Consider the following 15,794-nt stretch of genomic DNA (forward strand, 5'->3'; position numbering starts at 1 on the left):
GTAACTGAAGCGAGGTTGCTCCCAGTTGGCCCCACTGGGGCTTTGTAGATCCGGGTTCACCTAACGTCCCTCTGGGGAAGGAAATCTGCCGTCCTTCCCCCCGGTCTGGCCTACATGTGACTCCAGAGGCACAGCCGATGTGGTTGATTCTCAACTGCCCCTCCAAAGGACGGGCAATAAATGTGTGCCAATAAGGAGTTGGTGAATTAAGAGAGCGGTAAGGGTTCGCGGCCACAGGGAATGGCGTGAGGGGAAGTAGTTATGGAGAAGCCGGTTAAGGACGTGGGGAGAAATGGATAGAAGAGCGTGTTGATGGAGAGGAAACAGGCACAAGTGAGTAGATATACTGCCGTGGACAGTTCAGGCTATTGAGTTGGATTCATTCATGGGATATGGGTGTTACTGGCTGGGCCAGCATTTATTGCCCATCCCTAGTTGCCCCTTGAGAAGGTGGTGATGAGCCGCCTTCTTGAATTGCTGTTCTGTGGGGTTGACCCACCATGCCGTTAGGGAGGGAATTCCAGGATTTTGACCCAGCCACTGCGAAGGAACGGCCGATATATTTCCAATTCAGGATGGTGAGTGGTTTGGAGGGGGACTTGTGGGTGGTGGTTTTCCCCATGTATCTGCTGCCCTTGTCCTTCTAGATGGAAACGGTTCAACTCTGGATCTGTACAGAATCAAAATGTTCTCCCTGTGCCTGCGTGGGTTTCTTCCGGGTGCTCCGGTTTCCTCCCACACGCCAAAACTGTGCGGATTGGCCGTGCTAAATTGACCCTTAGTGCCCCAAGATATAGAGGTCAGGGTGATCAGAGGGGTAAATATGTGGTAAGCCTGGGTAAGAGTTGGTGCGGACCTATTGGGCCGAATGGCCTCCTTCTGCCCTGTAGGGATTCTATGAATGATGATTAGGGTGGCACAGTGGGTTGGCACTGCTGCCTCACAGCACTAGGGCTCTGGGTTCGATTCCTGGCCTTGGCTCACTGTCTGTGGGGAGTCTGCACATTCTCCCCGTGTCTGCATGGGTTTCCTCCAGTTCCCCCCACCTCCCCGCAGCACTCCAGCGGGTTAGGTGGATTGGCTGTGATAAATTGCCCCTTAGTGTGGGACTAGGTGGGATAGGGCCTGGGTGGGATTGTGGTCAGTGCAGACTCGATGGGCCGAATGGCCTCCTTCTGCGCTGTAGGGGTTCGATGAATGATCGTCCACCTGTTAAGATTTCACCTGGGGAGAAACTGGGGTCAACTGAAGCTTGATCTGCCTTTCTGAATTAACCCTGTCGATGTGCGCCCAACTTGCAGGAATAGTTTCGATTGCTACCATCGTGTTGAATGGTACGGTGTCGGGGATGGATGTGGGGCTCGAAGGTAATAAGGAGGCAATCAAAGCAAGTTTATCAACTGACATTTTAACAGTGACAATCAGCAGTCTGAAGAGAGGTGCTCTCAAAAAACCAGTCATGTTAACCTTCATACTGCAGCAGGTAGGTCACCCTATTCCCTCCATTGAGAAAGAATAGTTATATTCTGCTGGTGTGACCGTTGGCCCATCTATTACTGTGAGGTATCAAACTCAGGACATGGATAGGAATGCATAGGGTTAGATACAGAGTAAATCTCCCTCTACACTGTCCCCCCATCAAACACTCCCAGGACAGGTACAGCATAGGGTTAGATACAGAGTAAAGCTCCCTCTACACTGTCCCCCATCAAACACTCCCAGGACAGGTACAGCATAGGGTTAGATACAGAGTAAAGCTCCCTCTACACTGTCCCCCATCAAACACTCCCAGGACAGGTACAGCATGGGGTTAGATACAGAGTAAAGCTTCCTCTACACTATCCCCCCATCAAACACTCCCAGGACAGGTACAGCACAGGGTTAGATACAGAGTAAAGCTCCCTCTACACTGTCCCCCCATCAAACACTCCCAGGACAGGTACAGCACGGGGTTAGATACAGAGTAAAGCTCCCTCTACACTGTCCCCCATCAAACACTCCCAGGACAGGTACAGCATGGGGTTAGATACAGAGTAAAGCTCCCTCTACACTGTCCCCCCATCAAACACTCCCAGGACAGGTACAGCACGGGGTTAGATACAGAGTAAATCTCCCTCTACACTGTGCCCCATCAAACACTCCCAGGACAGGTACAGCATGGGGTTAGATACAGAGTAAAGCTCCCTCTACACTGTCCCCCCATCAAACACTTCCAGGACAGGTACAGCACGGGGTTAGATACAGAGTAAATCTCCCTCTACACTGTCCCCCCATCAAACACTTCCAGGACAGGTACAGCACGGGGTTAGATACAGAGTAAATCTCCCTCTACACTGTCCCCCATCAAACACTCCCAGGACAGGTACAGCATGGGGTTAGATACAGAGTAAATCTCCCTCTACACTGTCCCCATCAAACACTCCCAGGACAGGTACAGCACGGGGTTAGATACAGAGCAAGTCTCCCTCTACACTGTTCCCCCATCAAACACTCCCAGGACAGGTACAGCACGGGGTTAGATTTAGACCATCTTTACACTGTCCCCTCCCAAGAGGTTAGATGGACTAGCCATGATAATATGTGAGGTAAACACAGTAAGAAGTGAGTGAGGCGTTCCCACTCACGTGACAAAGGGGCAGAGCCCCGAAAGCTAGCGGCTTTTGCTACCAAATAAGCCAGCTGGACTTAACCTGTTGTTGTGAGACTTCTTACTGTCTTTACCCCAGTCCAACGCCGGCATCTCCACAAACATGTGAAGTGAGAGGGATAGGACAGGGTGTGTTGGGTCTCGGTGGAGAGTTGGTGCAGACTCGATGGGCTGAATGGCCTTCGTCCTCATCGTGGGGATTCTATGGATTAGACTGGGTAGTTCTTTCTGGATGGCACAGAAGCAATGGGCCAAATGGCCTCTTTCTGTGTTCGAAAAGGCAATGATTTATCTACAGTTAACAATGCGAGGGAGGACGGGGTAGAAACTTGCTGTCTGGGGCAGACGAAGGTGGGTTTGGAAAGAAGTAAGAAAGACAGAGAGTAATGATGGGATCTGCGACTCTGATATTCTCCATCTGCAGCAGCTAATCCTCACCGCAGTGTTGCTTTCTCTTGTTTTTGTGCAGACCAGGTTCTCGGATCAGCTGCCAGTGTGTGTCTACTGGGAAAGCAATGAGAACGGGACGGGCTGGCAGACTGAGGGATGCTTTTTGAAGAGTGTGAACGGGAGTCTGGTAGTTTGCCAGTGCGAGCACCTGACCAGCTTTGCCGTGCTCCTCGCCACCACTCCGATCCCGGTACGACCTATCGCTCTCTGGTGTTACGCTAAAACAGTAAAATCTGCCTCAGCTTGGAGGGGAATAAAACCAAGGCCATTGTGCTTTCCTATTTGCCGTCCTTTGGAGTGGCACAGTGGGTTAGCACTGCTGCCTCGCAGCGCCAGGGTCCCGGGTTCGGTTCCCGGCTTGGGTCACTGAGAGTGCGGAGTCTGTACATTCTCCCCGTGTCTGCGTGGGTTTCCTCGGGGTGCTCTGGTTTCCTCCCACAAAGACTTGTTGGTTAGATGGATTGGCCGTGCTAAATTCTCCCAGGCCCCGGAGTGTGGCGACTAGGGGATTTTCACATTCACTTCATTACAGTGTTAATGTAAAGCCACTTGTGACTAATGAGTAAACTTAATTTGCAAAAAACACTGCCAAAACATTGAATGTATTCAAGAGGCGGCTGGATATAGCACTTGGGGTGAATGGGATCAAAGGTTACGGGGAGAAAGCAGGATTAGGCTATTGAGTTGGACAATTAGCCATGATCGTGGTGAATAGCAGAGCAGGCTCGAGAGGCTGAATGGCCTCCTCCTGCTCCTACCTTCTAGGTTTCTATGTTGTCTGGGGAAGGATGGCCTTGCTATAGAGGGAGAGCAGCAAAGGCTTACCAGGCTGATTCCTGCATGTTTGCAATGCTTTTTGTCAATCGTTGCTCAGTGACAGCTCACTGATATCAGATGCATCTACTGCGGTACAGAAGTATGTAAAATGGGCAGCACGGTAGCACAGTGGGTTAGCACTGCTGTTTCACAGCTCCAGGGTCCGGGGTTCGATTCCCGGCTCGGGTCACTGTCTGTGTGGAGTTTGCACATTCTCCCCATGTTTGCGTGGGTTTCCTCCGGGTGCTCCGGTTTCCTCCCACAGTCCAAAGATGTGCGGGTTAGGTTGATTGGCCATGCTAAGAAATTGCCCCTTAGTGTCCAGGGATGTGTAGGTTAGAGGGATTAGTGGGTATAGTATGGGGGTAGGGCCTGGGTGGGATTGTGTTCGGTGCAGACTCGATGGGCCGAAGGGCCTCTTTCTGCACTGTAGGGTTTATATGATTCCTGGGATAGCAGGCCAGTCAGATGGGGAGAGATTAAGTTGGGTAGGATTGTCTTCATTGGAGTTTTAAAGGAAAGTTCAAGTTTATTTATTAGTCATAAATAAGGCTTACATTAACACTGCAATGAAGTTACTGTGAAATTCCCCTAGTCACCACCACCCAGCGCCTGTCTGGATCAATGCACCCTGAGTGAGAGGGGAATCTCATAGAAATTTATAAAATTCTAACAAGGTTAGACAGGATAGATTCAGAAAGATGGTGGGGAGAGTCCAGAACTAGGGGGTCACAGTTTGAGGATAAGGGATAAACCTTTTAGAACTGAGGTGAGGAGAAATTTCTTCACCCAGAGGGTGGTAAATGTGTGGAATTCACCCCTACAGAAAGTAGCTGAGGCACAAGCCTTTGGAGCACTGCTCCTTCATCACTCATCTTATGAAGGGGCAATGCTCTGAAAGCTTGTGCTACCAAATAAACCTGTTGGACTTTAACCTGGTGTTGTGAGACTTCTTACTGTGTTTCCCCCAGTCCAACGCCGGCATCTCCACATCATGCTTTCTATGGAAGAGGATGGGAGGGTGTGGTCAGTAGGATAATTGTGGACAGTTAATTCCCACAGTTGGGAATGGGGCAGCTGAGGGAAGGAAGGCAAGAGTGAAAGATGGATCGTGTGGAGGTGGCGGAAGCAGAATACTGGAATAAGTCTAACAAAAATTGTTCCCGGTTTAGAGCAGGAAACAGTATCGGAAAGTCATCAACTTGGCGGAATTGGTGAGGGAAGAGTGGGAGGGCGCTTCCTGAGAGCTGAAGCGAAGAAAGTTCCTCAGGCCCCAGCAAATCATAGAATCCTACAGTGCAGAAGGAGGCCATTTGGCCCATCGGGTCTGCACCGCCCACCCAGGCCACATCCCCACAACTCCACACATTTATCCTGCTGGTTCATAGCATGGCCAATCCACCTAACCTGTACATCTTTGGACACTAAGGGGCAATTTAGCATGGCCAATCCACCTAACCTGTACATCTTTGGACACTAAGGGGCAATTTAGCATGGCCAATCCACCTAACCTGCACGTCTTTGGACACTAAGGGGCAATTTAGTATGGCCAATCCACCTAACCTGCACATCTTTGGACACTAAGGGGCAATTTAGCATGGCCAATCCACCTAACCTACACATCTTTGGACACTGAAGGGCAATTTAGCATGGCCAATCCACCTAACCTGCACATCTTTGGACACTGAAGGGCAATTTAGCATGGCCAATCCACCTAATCTGCACATCTTTGGACACTGAAGGGCAATTTAGCATGGCCAATCCACCTAACCTGCACATCTTTGGACACTGAAGGGCAATTTAGCATGGCCAATCCACCTAATCTGCACATCTTTGGACACTGAAGGGCAATTTAGCATGGCCAATCCACCTAACCTGCACATCTTTGGACACTGAAGGGCAATTTAGCATGGCCAATCCACCTAACCTGCACATCTTTGGACACTAAAGGGCAATTTAGCATGGCCAATCCACCTAACCTGCACATCTTTGGACACTAAAGGGCAATTTAGCATGGCCAATCCACCTAACCTGCACATCTTTGGACACTAAAGGGCAATTTAGCATGGCCAATCCACCTAACCTGCACATCTGTTGGAGGAAACTGGAGCACCCGGAGGAAACCCACGCAGGCACGGGGAGAGTGTGCAGACTCCGCTCACACAGTGACCCGAGCTGGGAATTGATCCTGGCGCTGTGAGGCAGCAGTGCTAACTGGGAAGTGGGAGCGTTGCAGACAGAGGGTGGGAAGACACTGGAAAAGGCAGGGGGAGGGGGGGTGAAATTTGCAGTTTATATTGGAAGAAACCAGTCTGGTGGGACAGAAATGGGTGGAATCGGTTAGTGGGATTTTACAGTATCTCTGCCACAATAGCTGTTCCCAGCTCCATTCTGGTTAGGGGGCCTGGAAAGAAAGGCGGGTTAAAATTCTGGAAAGAAATTCCCCTCGGTGTACCCGAACAGGCGCCAGAGTGCGGCGACTAGGGGATTTTCACAGTACCTTCATTGCAGTGTTAATGTAAGCCTACTTGTAACGCTAATAAACAAACTTCAAACTTGTGAACCATAAGTTAGGAGACCCTGAAGGGAATATCTCTGGATAGCAATTAAAATGTTCCTTTAGACAATGAAGAAAGACAGACGGGTTTGCTTGGCAGTAAGAAAGGCGATTTGCCACTTTCCAGGAAGGATGTGGAGGCTCTGGAGAGGTGCAGAAGAGGTTTAACAAGATGCTACCTAGTTTGGAGGATAGGAGTTATGAGGGGAGTCTGGACAAACTAGGATGAAGGCAAAATACTGCTGGAATCGGAATCAAAAACGGAAAATGTGGGAAAAACTCAGCAGGTCTGACAGGATCTATAGAGAGAGAACAGAACCAACGTTTTGAGTCTAGATGCCCCTGTGTCAGAGCTTTGACTTGTTGAGTTTCTCCAGCCTTTTCGGGATAAACTAGGATTGTTTTCTCTGGAACGTCGGAGGCTGATAGAGTCATAGAGGTTTACAGCATGGAAACAGGCCCTTCGGCCCAACTTGTCCATGCCTCCCTTTGTTTAAACCTCTGAGCTAGTCCCAATTGCATTTGGCCCATATCCCTCTATACCCATTGTACCCACGTAAGTGTCTAAATGTTTTTTTAAAAGACAAAATTGTACCCGCCTCTATTATTGCCTCTGGCAGCTCATTCCAGACACTCACCACCCTCTGTGTGAAAAAAATTGCCCCTCTGGGCCCTTTCGTATTTCTCCTCTCTCACCTTAAACCTGTGCCCTCTAGATTTAGACTCCCCTGCCTTTGGGAAAAGACATTGACTATCTATCTGATCTGTGCCCCTCATTATCTTATAGACCTCTATAAGATCACCCCTCAGCTTCCTACGCTCCAGGGAAAAAAGTCCCAGTCTATCCAGCCACTCCTTAACCATCAAGTCCCAGTAACATCCTAGTAAATCTTTTCTGCACTCTTTCTAGTTTAATAATGTCCTCTCTATAATAGGGTGACCAGATTGGTATACGGTATTCCAAGTGATAGAAGTCTATAAAATTATGAGTGGCATAGATAGGTTGGCAGTCAGAATCTTTATTCCCAGAGTCTAATACTGGGGGAACACACTTCAGGTGTTCAAAGGGTAAGTTTTTTGACACAGAGAGTGGTAGGATTCTGGAACTCACTGCCAGGGGTGGTGGAGGCAGACACGATAGGGGTGTTTAAGGAGCTTTTAGATAAGGTAAAAAGTCTGACAACACCAGGTTTTAGTCCAACCTATTTATTTGATAATATACTCACAAGCTTTCGAGGGACACCCTCTTCGTCAGGTGAATGGAGAGTTCGAGAGTTCTCTCCATTCACCTGACGAAGAGGGTGTCCCTCGAAAGCTTGTGAGTATATTATCAAATAAATAGGTTGGACTAAAACCTGGTGTTGTCAGACTTTTTACTGTGTTTACGCCAGTCCAACGCCAGCATACCCACATCATGACTTTTAGATAAGCACATGAATATGCAGTGTACAGAGGGATATAGATCAAGGGCAGGCAGAAGGGATTAGTGCGTCATGTTCGACGCAACATCGTGGGTCAAAGGACCTGTTCCTGTGCTGTACTGTTCCATGTTCTATTAGGGAAGGGGTGGAGGGGGGGATGAACAGAGAATGTCAGGGGACCCCTGTGTCCATGCGAGGGGGGTCCTGAGAAGCCTTGCGGTCAGTAACAGTTTTCATAATGCTGATTTTTGTGTCAGTGATGGGGAATTCAAGAGGTGGGAAGACTGGGGAGGCTCGTACTGTTCCATCTCGGCAAGGTATTTCCTACGTTTCAATTTCACTCCCACGGAAAGCAGTTGAGGCCAAAACCTTGTGTGATTTCGAGGAGGAATTAGAACATAGAACATTCCAGTGCAGTACAGGCCCTTCGGCCCTCGATGTTGCGCCAACCAGTGGAACCAATCTAATGACCCTCTAACCTAAACTATTCCAATGTTATCCATACGCCTATCCACTGACCATCTGAACGCCCTTAAAGTTGGCGAGTCCACAACTGCTGCAGGCAGGGCATTCCACGCCCTTACTACCCCCTGAGTAAAGAACCTACCTCTGACATCCGTCCTATCGCCCCTCAATTTAAAGCTACGTCCCCCCGTGTTAGCCATCACCATCCGAGGAAAAAGGCTCTCACTGTCCACCCTATCTAATCCTCTGATCATCTTGTATGCCTCAATTAGGTCACCTCTTAACCTTCTTCTCTCTAACGAAACTAATCCTTTCCTCATAAGACCTTCCCACCATACCGGGCAACATCCTGGTAAACCTCCTCTGCACCCTTTCCAATGCCTCCACATCTTTCTTATAATGCGGCGACCAGAACTGTACGCAATACTCCAAGTGCGGCCGCACCAGAGTTTTGTACAGTTGTAACATGACCTCACGGCTCCGAAATTCAATCCCTCTACCAATAAAAGCTAACACACCGTACGCCTTCTTAACAACCTTCTCAACCTGGGTGCCAACTTTCAGGGATCTATGCACACGTACCCCGAGATCTCTCTGCTCGTCAACACTACCAAGAGTGTTTCCATTAGCCCTATATTCTGTACTCCTGTTACTCTTACCAAAGTGAATCACCTCACACTTTTCCGCATTAAACTCCATTTGCCACCTCGTAGGTATGGCTGTTGGGCCTAAAGGGATGAAGAGATATGAGGGGAAGAAGGTGGGATCAGGATATTGAATTTGATGATATATATAAATTATATAGATTTATATAGATGATCTGGAGGAGGGAACCGAGTGTAGGGTGTCGAAATTTGCTGATGACACCAAAATTGGTGGAAAGGCAAATTGTGTGGAGGGTGTGGAGAGTCTGCAGAAGGATCTAGATAGGCTGGGCGAATGGGCCAGGAAATGGCAAATGGAATTTAATGTTGGCAAGTGTGAGGTGGTCCACTTTGGTAGGAATAATGGTAGGAAGGATTATTACTTACGTGGCAAAAAACTGCAGCAGGCGGCGGTGCAGAGGGACCTCGGGGTCCTTGTGCATGAGTCGCAAAAACCCAGCTTGCAGGTGCAGCAGGTGGTCAGGAAGGCGAATGGGATGCTGGCCTTCATCGCGAGGGGGATTGAATATAAAAGTAGGGAGGTCTTGCTGCGGCTGTATAGGGCATTGGTGAGGCCGCAGCTGGAGTACTGTGTGCAGTTTTGGGCGCCGTACTTACACAAGGATATTTTGGCCTTGGAGGGAGTGCAGAGGAGGTTTACTAGGCTGATACCGGAGTTGAGGGGGTTGAGCTATGAGGAGAGGCTGAATAAACTGGGCTTGTACTTGTTAGAGTTTAGAAGAATGAGGGGAGATCTCATTGAGACGTATAAGATGATGAATGGGATGGATAGGATAGAGGTGGAGAGACTCTTCCCGCTCAGAAAGGACAGTAGGACTAGAGGGCACAGCCTCAAGATAAAGGGGGGGCGGTTTAGAACGGAGTTGAGGAGGAACTTCTTCACTCAAAGGGTGGTGAATCTCTGGAATTCTCTGCCCGTTGAGGTGGTGGAGGCTACCTCGCTAAATATTTTTAAGACGCGGGTTGATGGGTTTTTGATAAGAGAGGGGATTAAGGGTTATGGGGAGAGGGCGGGAAAGTGGAACTGAGCAGCGACAGATCAGCCATGATCTTATTGAATGGCGGGGCAGGCTCGAAGGGCTAGATGGCCTACTCCTGCTCCTATTTCTTATGTTCTTATGATGATCAAAATGAATGGTGGAGCAGGCTCAAAGGGCTGGATGGCCTCCTCACGCTTCCGGGTTTCCATGTTTAAAATCTTCGGCTGTCAATCTTCCCACTGAGCTCAGACTAGGAATACAACCTGGGAGTTTCAGTTGCTTGCCGGGGGTAAGATGTGGCTCGATCTCTGGGTCACCGCCACTGTCTGTGCGGACTCTGCACCTTCTCCCCGGGGTTTCCTCCGGGTGCTCCTGTTTCCTCCCGAAAGACGTGCCGGTGAGGGTGGGTCGGCCGTGCTAATTCCTCCCTCAGTGTACCCGAACAGGAGTGCGGGCGACTCGGGGATTTTCACAGTAACTTCACTGCGGTGTTAATGTAAGCCTTACTTGTGACAAGTGCTAAATGTTAAACCCTGTCTGCCTCTCTGCCACATTAATCTCTGCTCTCTCTCTCCCTCTCCCTCCTCCAGCCTGCCGATGAAAAGAACCTGGAAAAAATCACCTACGTCGGAACGGCGCTGTCGTTGGTCTGCCTCCTGCTCTCTCTCATCGCCTTCTTCTTCTGCCGTTCGACAGACAACGTTCGAATCACCATCCACACGCACCTGAGCCTGACCCTCTTCCTGGCTGAAATCTTGTTCATCATCGACTTTGATAAACGCGCCCATTGGGTATGCCCTTTGACACTTTACCGTGAGCTGTATCTCCCCCCAGAACAGTCTGTGTTGGTGTTCTCCCAGTGCAGCGCGGGGCTGGGGTTTGGGTGGGGGGAGGGTGCTGCTTTGTCTCACTGTTAAGATCGTGGGTGAGACTCTCCAGCCTCCCGTAGAAACACAGAACCCTTCCAAGTGCAGAAGGAGGCCATTCGGCCCGTCGGGTCTGCACCGACAACAATCCCACGCAAGCTCTATCCCCGCCCGGATACCCTGCCTCTACTGCTGGGAGCCTAGACCTCTATAAGATCACCGCTCCAGAGGAAAGAAGTCCCCAGTCTCTCCAGCCTCTCCTTATTAACTCAAGTCTCAGTAACATCCTAGTAAATCTTTACGACGCTCTTTCTAGTTTAGTAATTGATCTCATTTATCCGGCTTGGATCAACGTCTGTGGGAGTTTGCGCATTCTCCCCGTGCTTGCGTGGGTTTTCTCCGGGTGCTCCGGTTCCCCCCCACAACCCAAAAACGTGCTTTTTAGGCTGATTGGTGTCAATACATTGTCCCTGAATTGGATCTCCCTTAATCTGGCGTTCATATAATTCCCTAAATTCCCACCCCCTTTATTGCAGAGTTCCACTACAGGAAGACAAAACTTGTTGACGATCGAAGAAAGGCTTGAATAAGGCACTCACTGAGTGTTAAAATGGGCGGCACGGGCTTGGAAGGCCGAGTGGCCTGTTTCCTGTGCTGTGTTGTTCTTTGTTCTATAATAGGGTAACCGGAATGATCCATTTGAGCAGGTGGTCAGGAAGGCGAATGGGATGCTGGCCTTCATAGCGAGGGGGATTGAATATAAAAGTAGGGAGGTCTTGCTGCAGCTGTATAGGGCATTGGTGAGGCCGCAGCTGGAGTACTGTGTGCAGTTTTGGGCGCCGCACCTGCGCAAGGATATTTTGGCCTTGGAGGGAGTGCAGAGGAGGTTTACTAGGCTGATACCGGAGTTGAGGGGGTTGAGCTATGAGGAGAGGCTGAATAAACTAGGCTTGTACTCGTTAGAGTTTAGAAGAATGAGGGGAGATCTCATTGAGACGTATAAGATGATGAATAGGATGGATAGGATAGAGGTGGAGAGACTCTTCCCGCTCAAAAAAGACAGGAGGACTAGGGGGCACAACCTCAAGATAAAGGGGAGGCGGTTTAGAACGGAGTTGAGGAGGAACTTCTTCACTCAAAGGGTGGTGAATCTCTGGAATTCTCTGCCCGTTGAAGTGGTGGAGGCTGCCTCGCTAAATATTTTTAAGAAGCGGGTTGATGGGTTTTTGATAAGAGAGGGGATTAAGGGTTATGGGGAGAGGGCGGGAATGTGGAACTGAGCCACGACAGATCAGCCATGATCTTATTGAATGGCGGGGCAGGCTCGAAGGGCCAGATGGCCTACTCCTGCTCCTATTTCTTATGTTCTTATGTTCTTATTTTATTCCAAGTGATAGAAGTCTATAAAATTATAGATAGCGTTGGCAGTCAGAATCTTTTTATCCCTGATCCCACCTTCCCCCCTCCCCACCATGTCCCTCGATCCCTTTAACCTCAAGAGCGATATCTAATTGCTCCCCGAAATCACACAACGTTTTGGCCTCAACTGCTTTCCGCAGGAGTGAAATCGAAACATCCGGAAATGCCTTGCCCATTCTCCCCACCTCCCAGTGCCTCATGCTCGGCACGACCTCACGGGCCACGCTCCGGCGCCTGTTCGGGTACTCTGAGGGAGAATTTAGTACGGCCTTTGACCTCACACATCCCGGACACCAGACGCCAATTTAGCGCGTCGCGTCAACCTAACCGGCAACCAAAAGAGAAAATGCTGGAAGATCTCGGCAGGTCTGGCAGGAGAGAGAAGAGCTGACGTTTCGAGTCCAGGGCGACCCTTGCTGAGTTTCGACAAAGGGTTCAAAATGTGGGCTTCTTGTTTTTGGTGCTGCCAGACCTGCTGGGATTTTCCAGCACTTCCTCTTTCGAAACTCACTGACTCAGGAGGAACTTGCTTCCTTTGTGTGAAGCGCAGGTGCTCGCTGACATGTTGTCCTAACCCCATCCTGTGGAATGTATGACTCTTTCAGGATTTGTGTAAAGCCGTTGCCATTATTCTCCATTACCTGTTCCTGGCGTGTTTCGTCTGGATGTTTCTAGAAGGAGTCCAGCTTTACCTCATGGTCGTGAAGGTCTTTCATTCCAGAAGCCTCCGGCGGAAGTATTTGTACCTGTGTGGCTATGCTGCACCTCTGGTCATCGTTGCAGTTACTGCAGCAGTCAACCTTCAAGCTTATGGAACAGAAAATCAGTAAGTACGACACTGTCCTCTTTGAGCTATGTATTTAAGACAGCCATCTCTCACAGTTGCGCTCCTTCCTGTTACTATTTGAAGATAGAACGTCACAAATGTTGAATCAAATTGGTCCTACCCTTCCTCCTGTCTGGGGGGCACTCGTCCAATCACATCGCTGGGATTTGACCATTGACTGTTGGCAACTGGTACATCAAGGTGTTATCACAGAATCCCTGTAGTTCAGGACAGGCCATTCAGCCCATCGGTCTGCACCAGTTTTCTGGCAGAGTACCTTCTCCAGGCCCTCTTCCCTCCTATCCCCATAACCCCACACATGGCCAATCCACCTAACCTGCATATCTTTGGACACTAAGGGGCAATTTAACATGGCCAATCCACCTAACCTGCATATCTTTGGACATTAAGGGACAATTTAACATGGCCAATCCACCTAACCTGCACATCTTTGGATACTAAAGGACAATTTAGCATGGCCAATCCACCTAACCTGCACATCTTTGGACACTAAGGGACAATTTAGCATGGCCAATCCACCTAACCTGCATATCTTTGGACATTAAGGGACAATTTAACATGGCCAATCCACCTAACCTGCACATCTTTGGATACTAAAGGACAATTTAGCATGGCCAATCCACCTAACCTGCACATCTTTGGACACTAAGAGACAATTTAGCATGGTCAATCCACCTAACCCGCACACCTTTGGACACTAGGGGGCAATTTAGCATGGCCAATCCACCAAACCTACACATTGTTGGACATTAAGGGGCAATTTTGCATGGCCAATCCACCTAACCTGCACATCTTTGGACACTAAGGAGAAATTTAGCGTGATCAATCCACTTAACCTGCACATTATGGGACACTAAGCGGGGATTTAGCATGGTCAAGCCACTTAACCTGCATGTCTTTGGACTGCGGGAGGAAACCGGAGCACCTGGAGGAAACCCATGCAGACACAGGGAGAATGTGCAGACTCTGCACGGACAGTGACCCGAGGCTGGAATTGAACCCAGGACCCTGGCGCTGTGAGGCAGCAATGCTAACCCACTGTGTCACCATGCTGTGCTCTTTTTGCTTACTGAAGTAAGGGAAGCAAGATGGTGAGTGAGAATATTTGGGGTTTGGCCATGGTGTCAGTACTGATTTGCTGGTTTGTATTGGGTTACTGAAAGATGGAATGGAGAGTTGGAATGCTTGCGCTATCATCTGAAAGGACCTTGGCATTTAGTAACATGGGGTATTGACATGATTGGTCGAAAAATATGGATTGATTATTAAAAGTTTCCTGATTATAGCAATAAAAAGCAAGAACTGCCCAAGTACCAATAAAGACCACATCCTATCCATATATCACACAGTCTAGACATGGTCCATATGTCACACAGTCTAGACATTGTCCATATATCATACAGTCTAGACATTGTCCATATGTCACACAGTCTAGACATTGTCCATATATCACACAGTCTAGACATTGTCCATATGTCACACAGTCTAGACATTGTCCATATATCATACAGTCTAGACATTGTCCATATGTCACACAGTCTAGTCATTGTCCCTATATCACACAGGCTAGACATTGTCCATATATCATGAATCTCAACACCATCCATATATCACACAGACGTGACACTGTACATCTATAATACACAGATTAGGTACTGTCCGTATATCTATGTATGGACACTCACATAGATCCTGTCCGTATATCACACTCACATAGATCTATCGCTTTATCACACACAGATTACATAGTTTCAGCTTTATCCCTTGGACTACACTCTTGCTAGGATTAGTTGTGTTGTCCTCATAGAATTGTAGAATCCCTACAGTGTGGAAGGAGGCCATTCGGCCCATTGAATCTGCACTGATCACAAGCCAACCCACGCACTATCCCTGTAACCCCACATATTTACTCACTAATGATCTGAGGGTCAATTTAGCAAGGCCAATCAACCTAATCCGGACACCTTTCAGACTGTGGGGAGAAATGGGGAATCCGGAGGAAACCCACGCAGACACGGGGAGAACGTGCAGGCTCCGCGCAGACAGTGACCCAAGGCCAGAATCGAACCCGGGTCCCTGGCAGCAGTGCTAACCACCCTGTGCCGCTCCGTGTCCTCATTTGCCATCTCCGTCCAAAGGTGGAAAGAGGGGATGCTGGCATGAACTATCCAGGGGTGGCTCCGAAAATCTGTCCTCGTAATCATAGCCAAAACATCATCCTGGACCTCAGGGTGGTGGTGAAATCCAGTTAAATCGTGCTGTCGGGAGCAGTGTTCAGGAATTGTGAGCGTGTGTTTGGTTGCATGGAACAGTTGAACGAGAAGTTTTATACTGTAACTAAAATTGTCAATGACTATCCAACTAGAACATGATTTGTAATGTCTCTTTCACCCCCCAGCTGCTGGTTGAGCCTGGAATCTGGATACATCTGGGCTTTCCTTGGTCCAGTCTGTGTAATCCTTGGGGTAAGATCCACGTCGTAAATCCCAAACATCTCGTACACTTGTGGTCCAGCAAATGGGAGCCTTCTGCTGGCAAGCAAAGTCCAACTGCCGCATCCGGGAGACTCTTTCTCACAGCCTTCCAGAAGGCTGGAAAAGTTGAGGGTGGTTCTCCCAGTGCCTTGGGTTAATATTTCTCCCTCGTTCAACATCTGTTGAT

The 15,794-nt window shown here is 49.0% G+C and overlaps 1 protein-coding gene across 1 annotated transcript in view; it reads left to right on the forward strand.

Moving 5' to 3' along the window:
• LOC145360901 (adhesion G protein-coupled receptor L3-like) overlaps nt 1-15,712 on the forward strand; it is a 29,376-nt gene extending 13,664 nt beyond the window's left edge. Inside the window, exons 7-12 of the mRNA XM_080216404.1 lie at nt 1,302-1,483; nt 3,117-3,287; nt 5,086-5,127; nt 10,592-10,792; nt 12,892-13,112; nt 15,532-15,712. Coding sequence (XP_080072530.1) covers nt 1,302-1,483; nt 3,117-3,287; nt 5,086-5,127; nt 10,592-10,792; nt 12,892-13,112; nt 15,532-15,616 — 902 coding nt within the window. The 3' untranslated portion in view covers nt 15,617-15,712. The remainder of the gene's footprint in view (nt 1-1,301; nt 1,484-3,116; nt 3,288-5,085; nt 5,128-10,591; nt 10,793-12,891; nt 13,113-15,531) is intronic.
• The last annotated feature ends 82 nt before the right edge of the window (nt 15,713-15,794 follow it).

The sequence above is a fragment of the Carcharhinus amblyrhynchos genome, chromosome 33 (genome assembly GCF_965287045.1).
Source record: "Carcharhinus amblyrhynchos chromosome 33, sCarAmb.v2.hapA, whole genome shotgun sequence".
In the NCBI taxonomy this organism is placed as follows: Eukaryota; Metazoa; Chordata; class Chondrichthyes; order Carcharhiniformes; family Carcharhinidae; genus Carcharhinus; species Carcharhinus amblyrhynchos.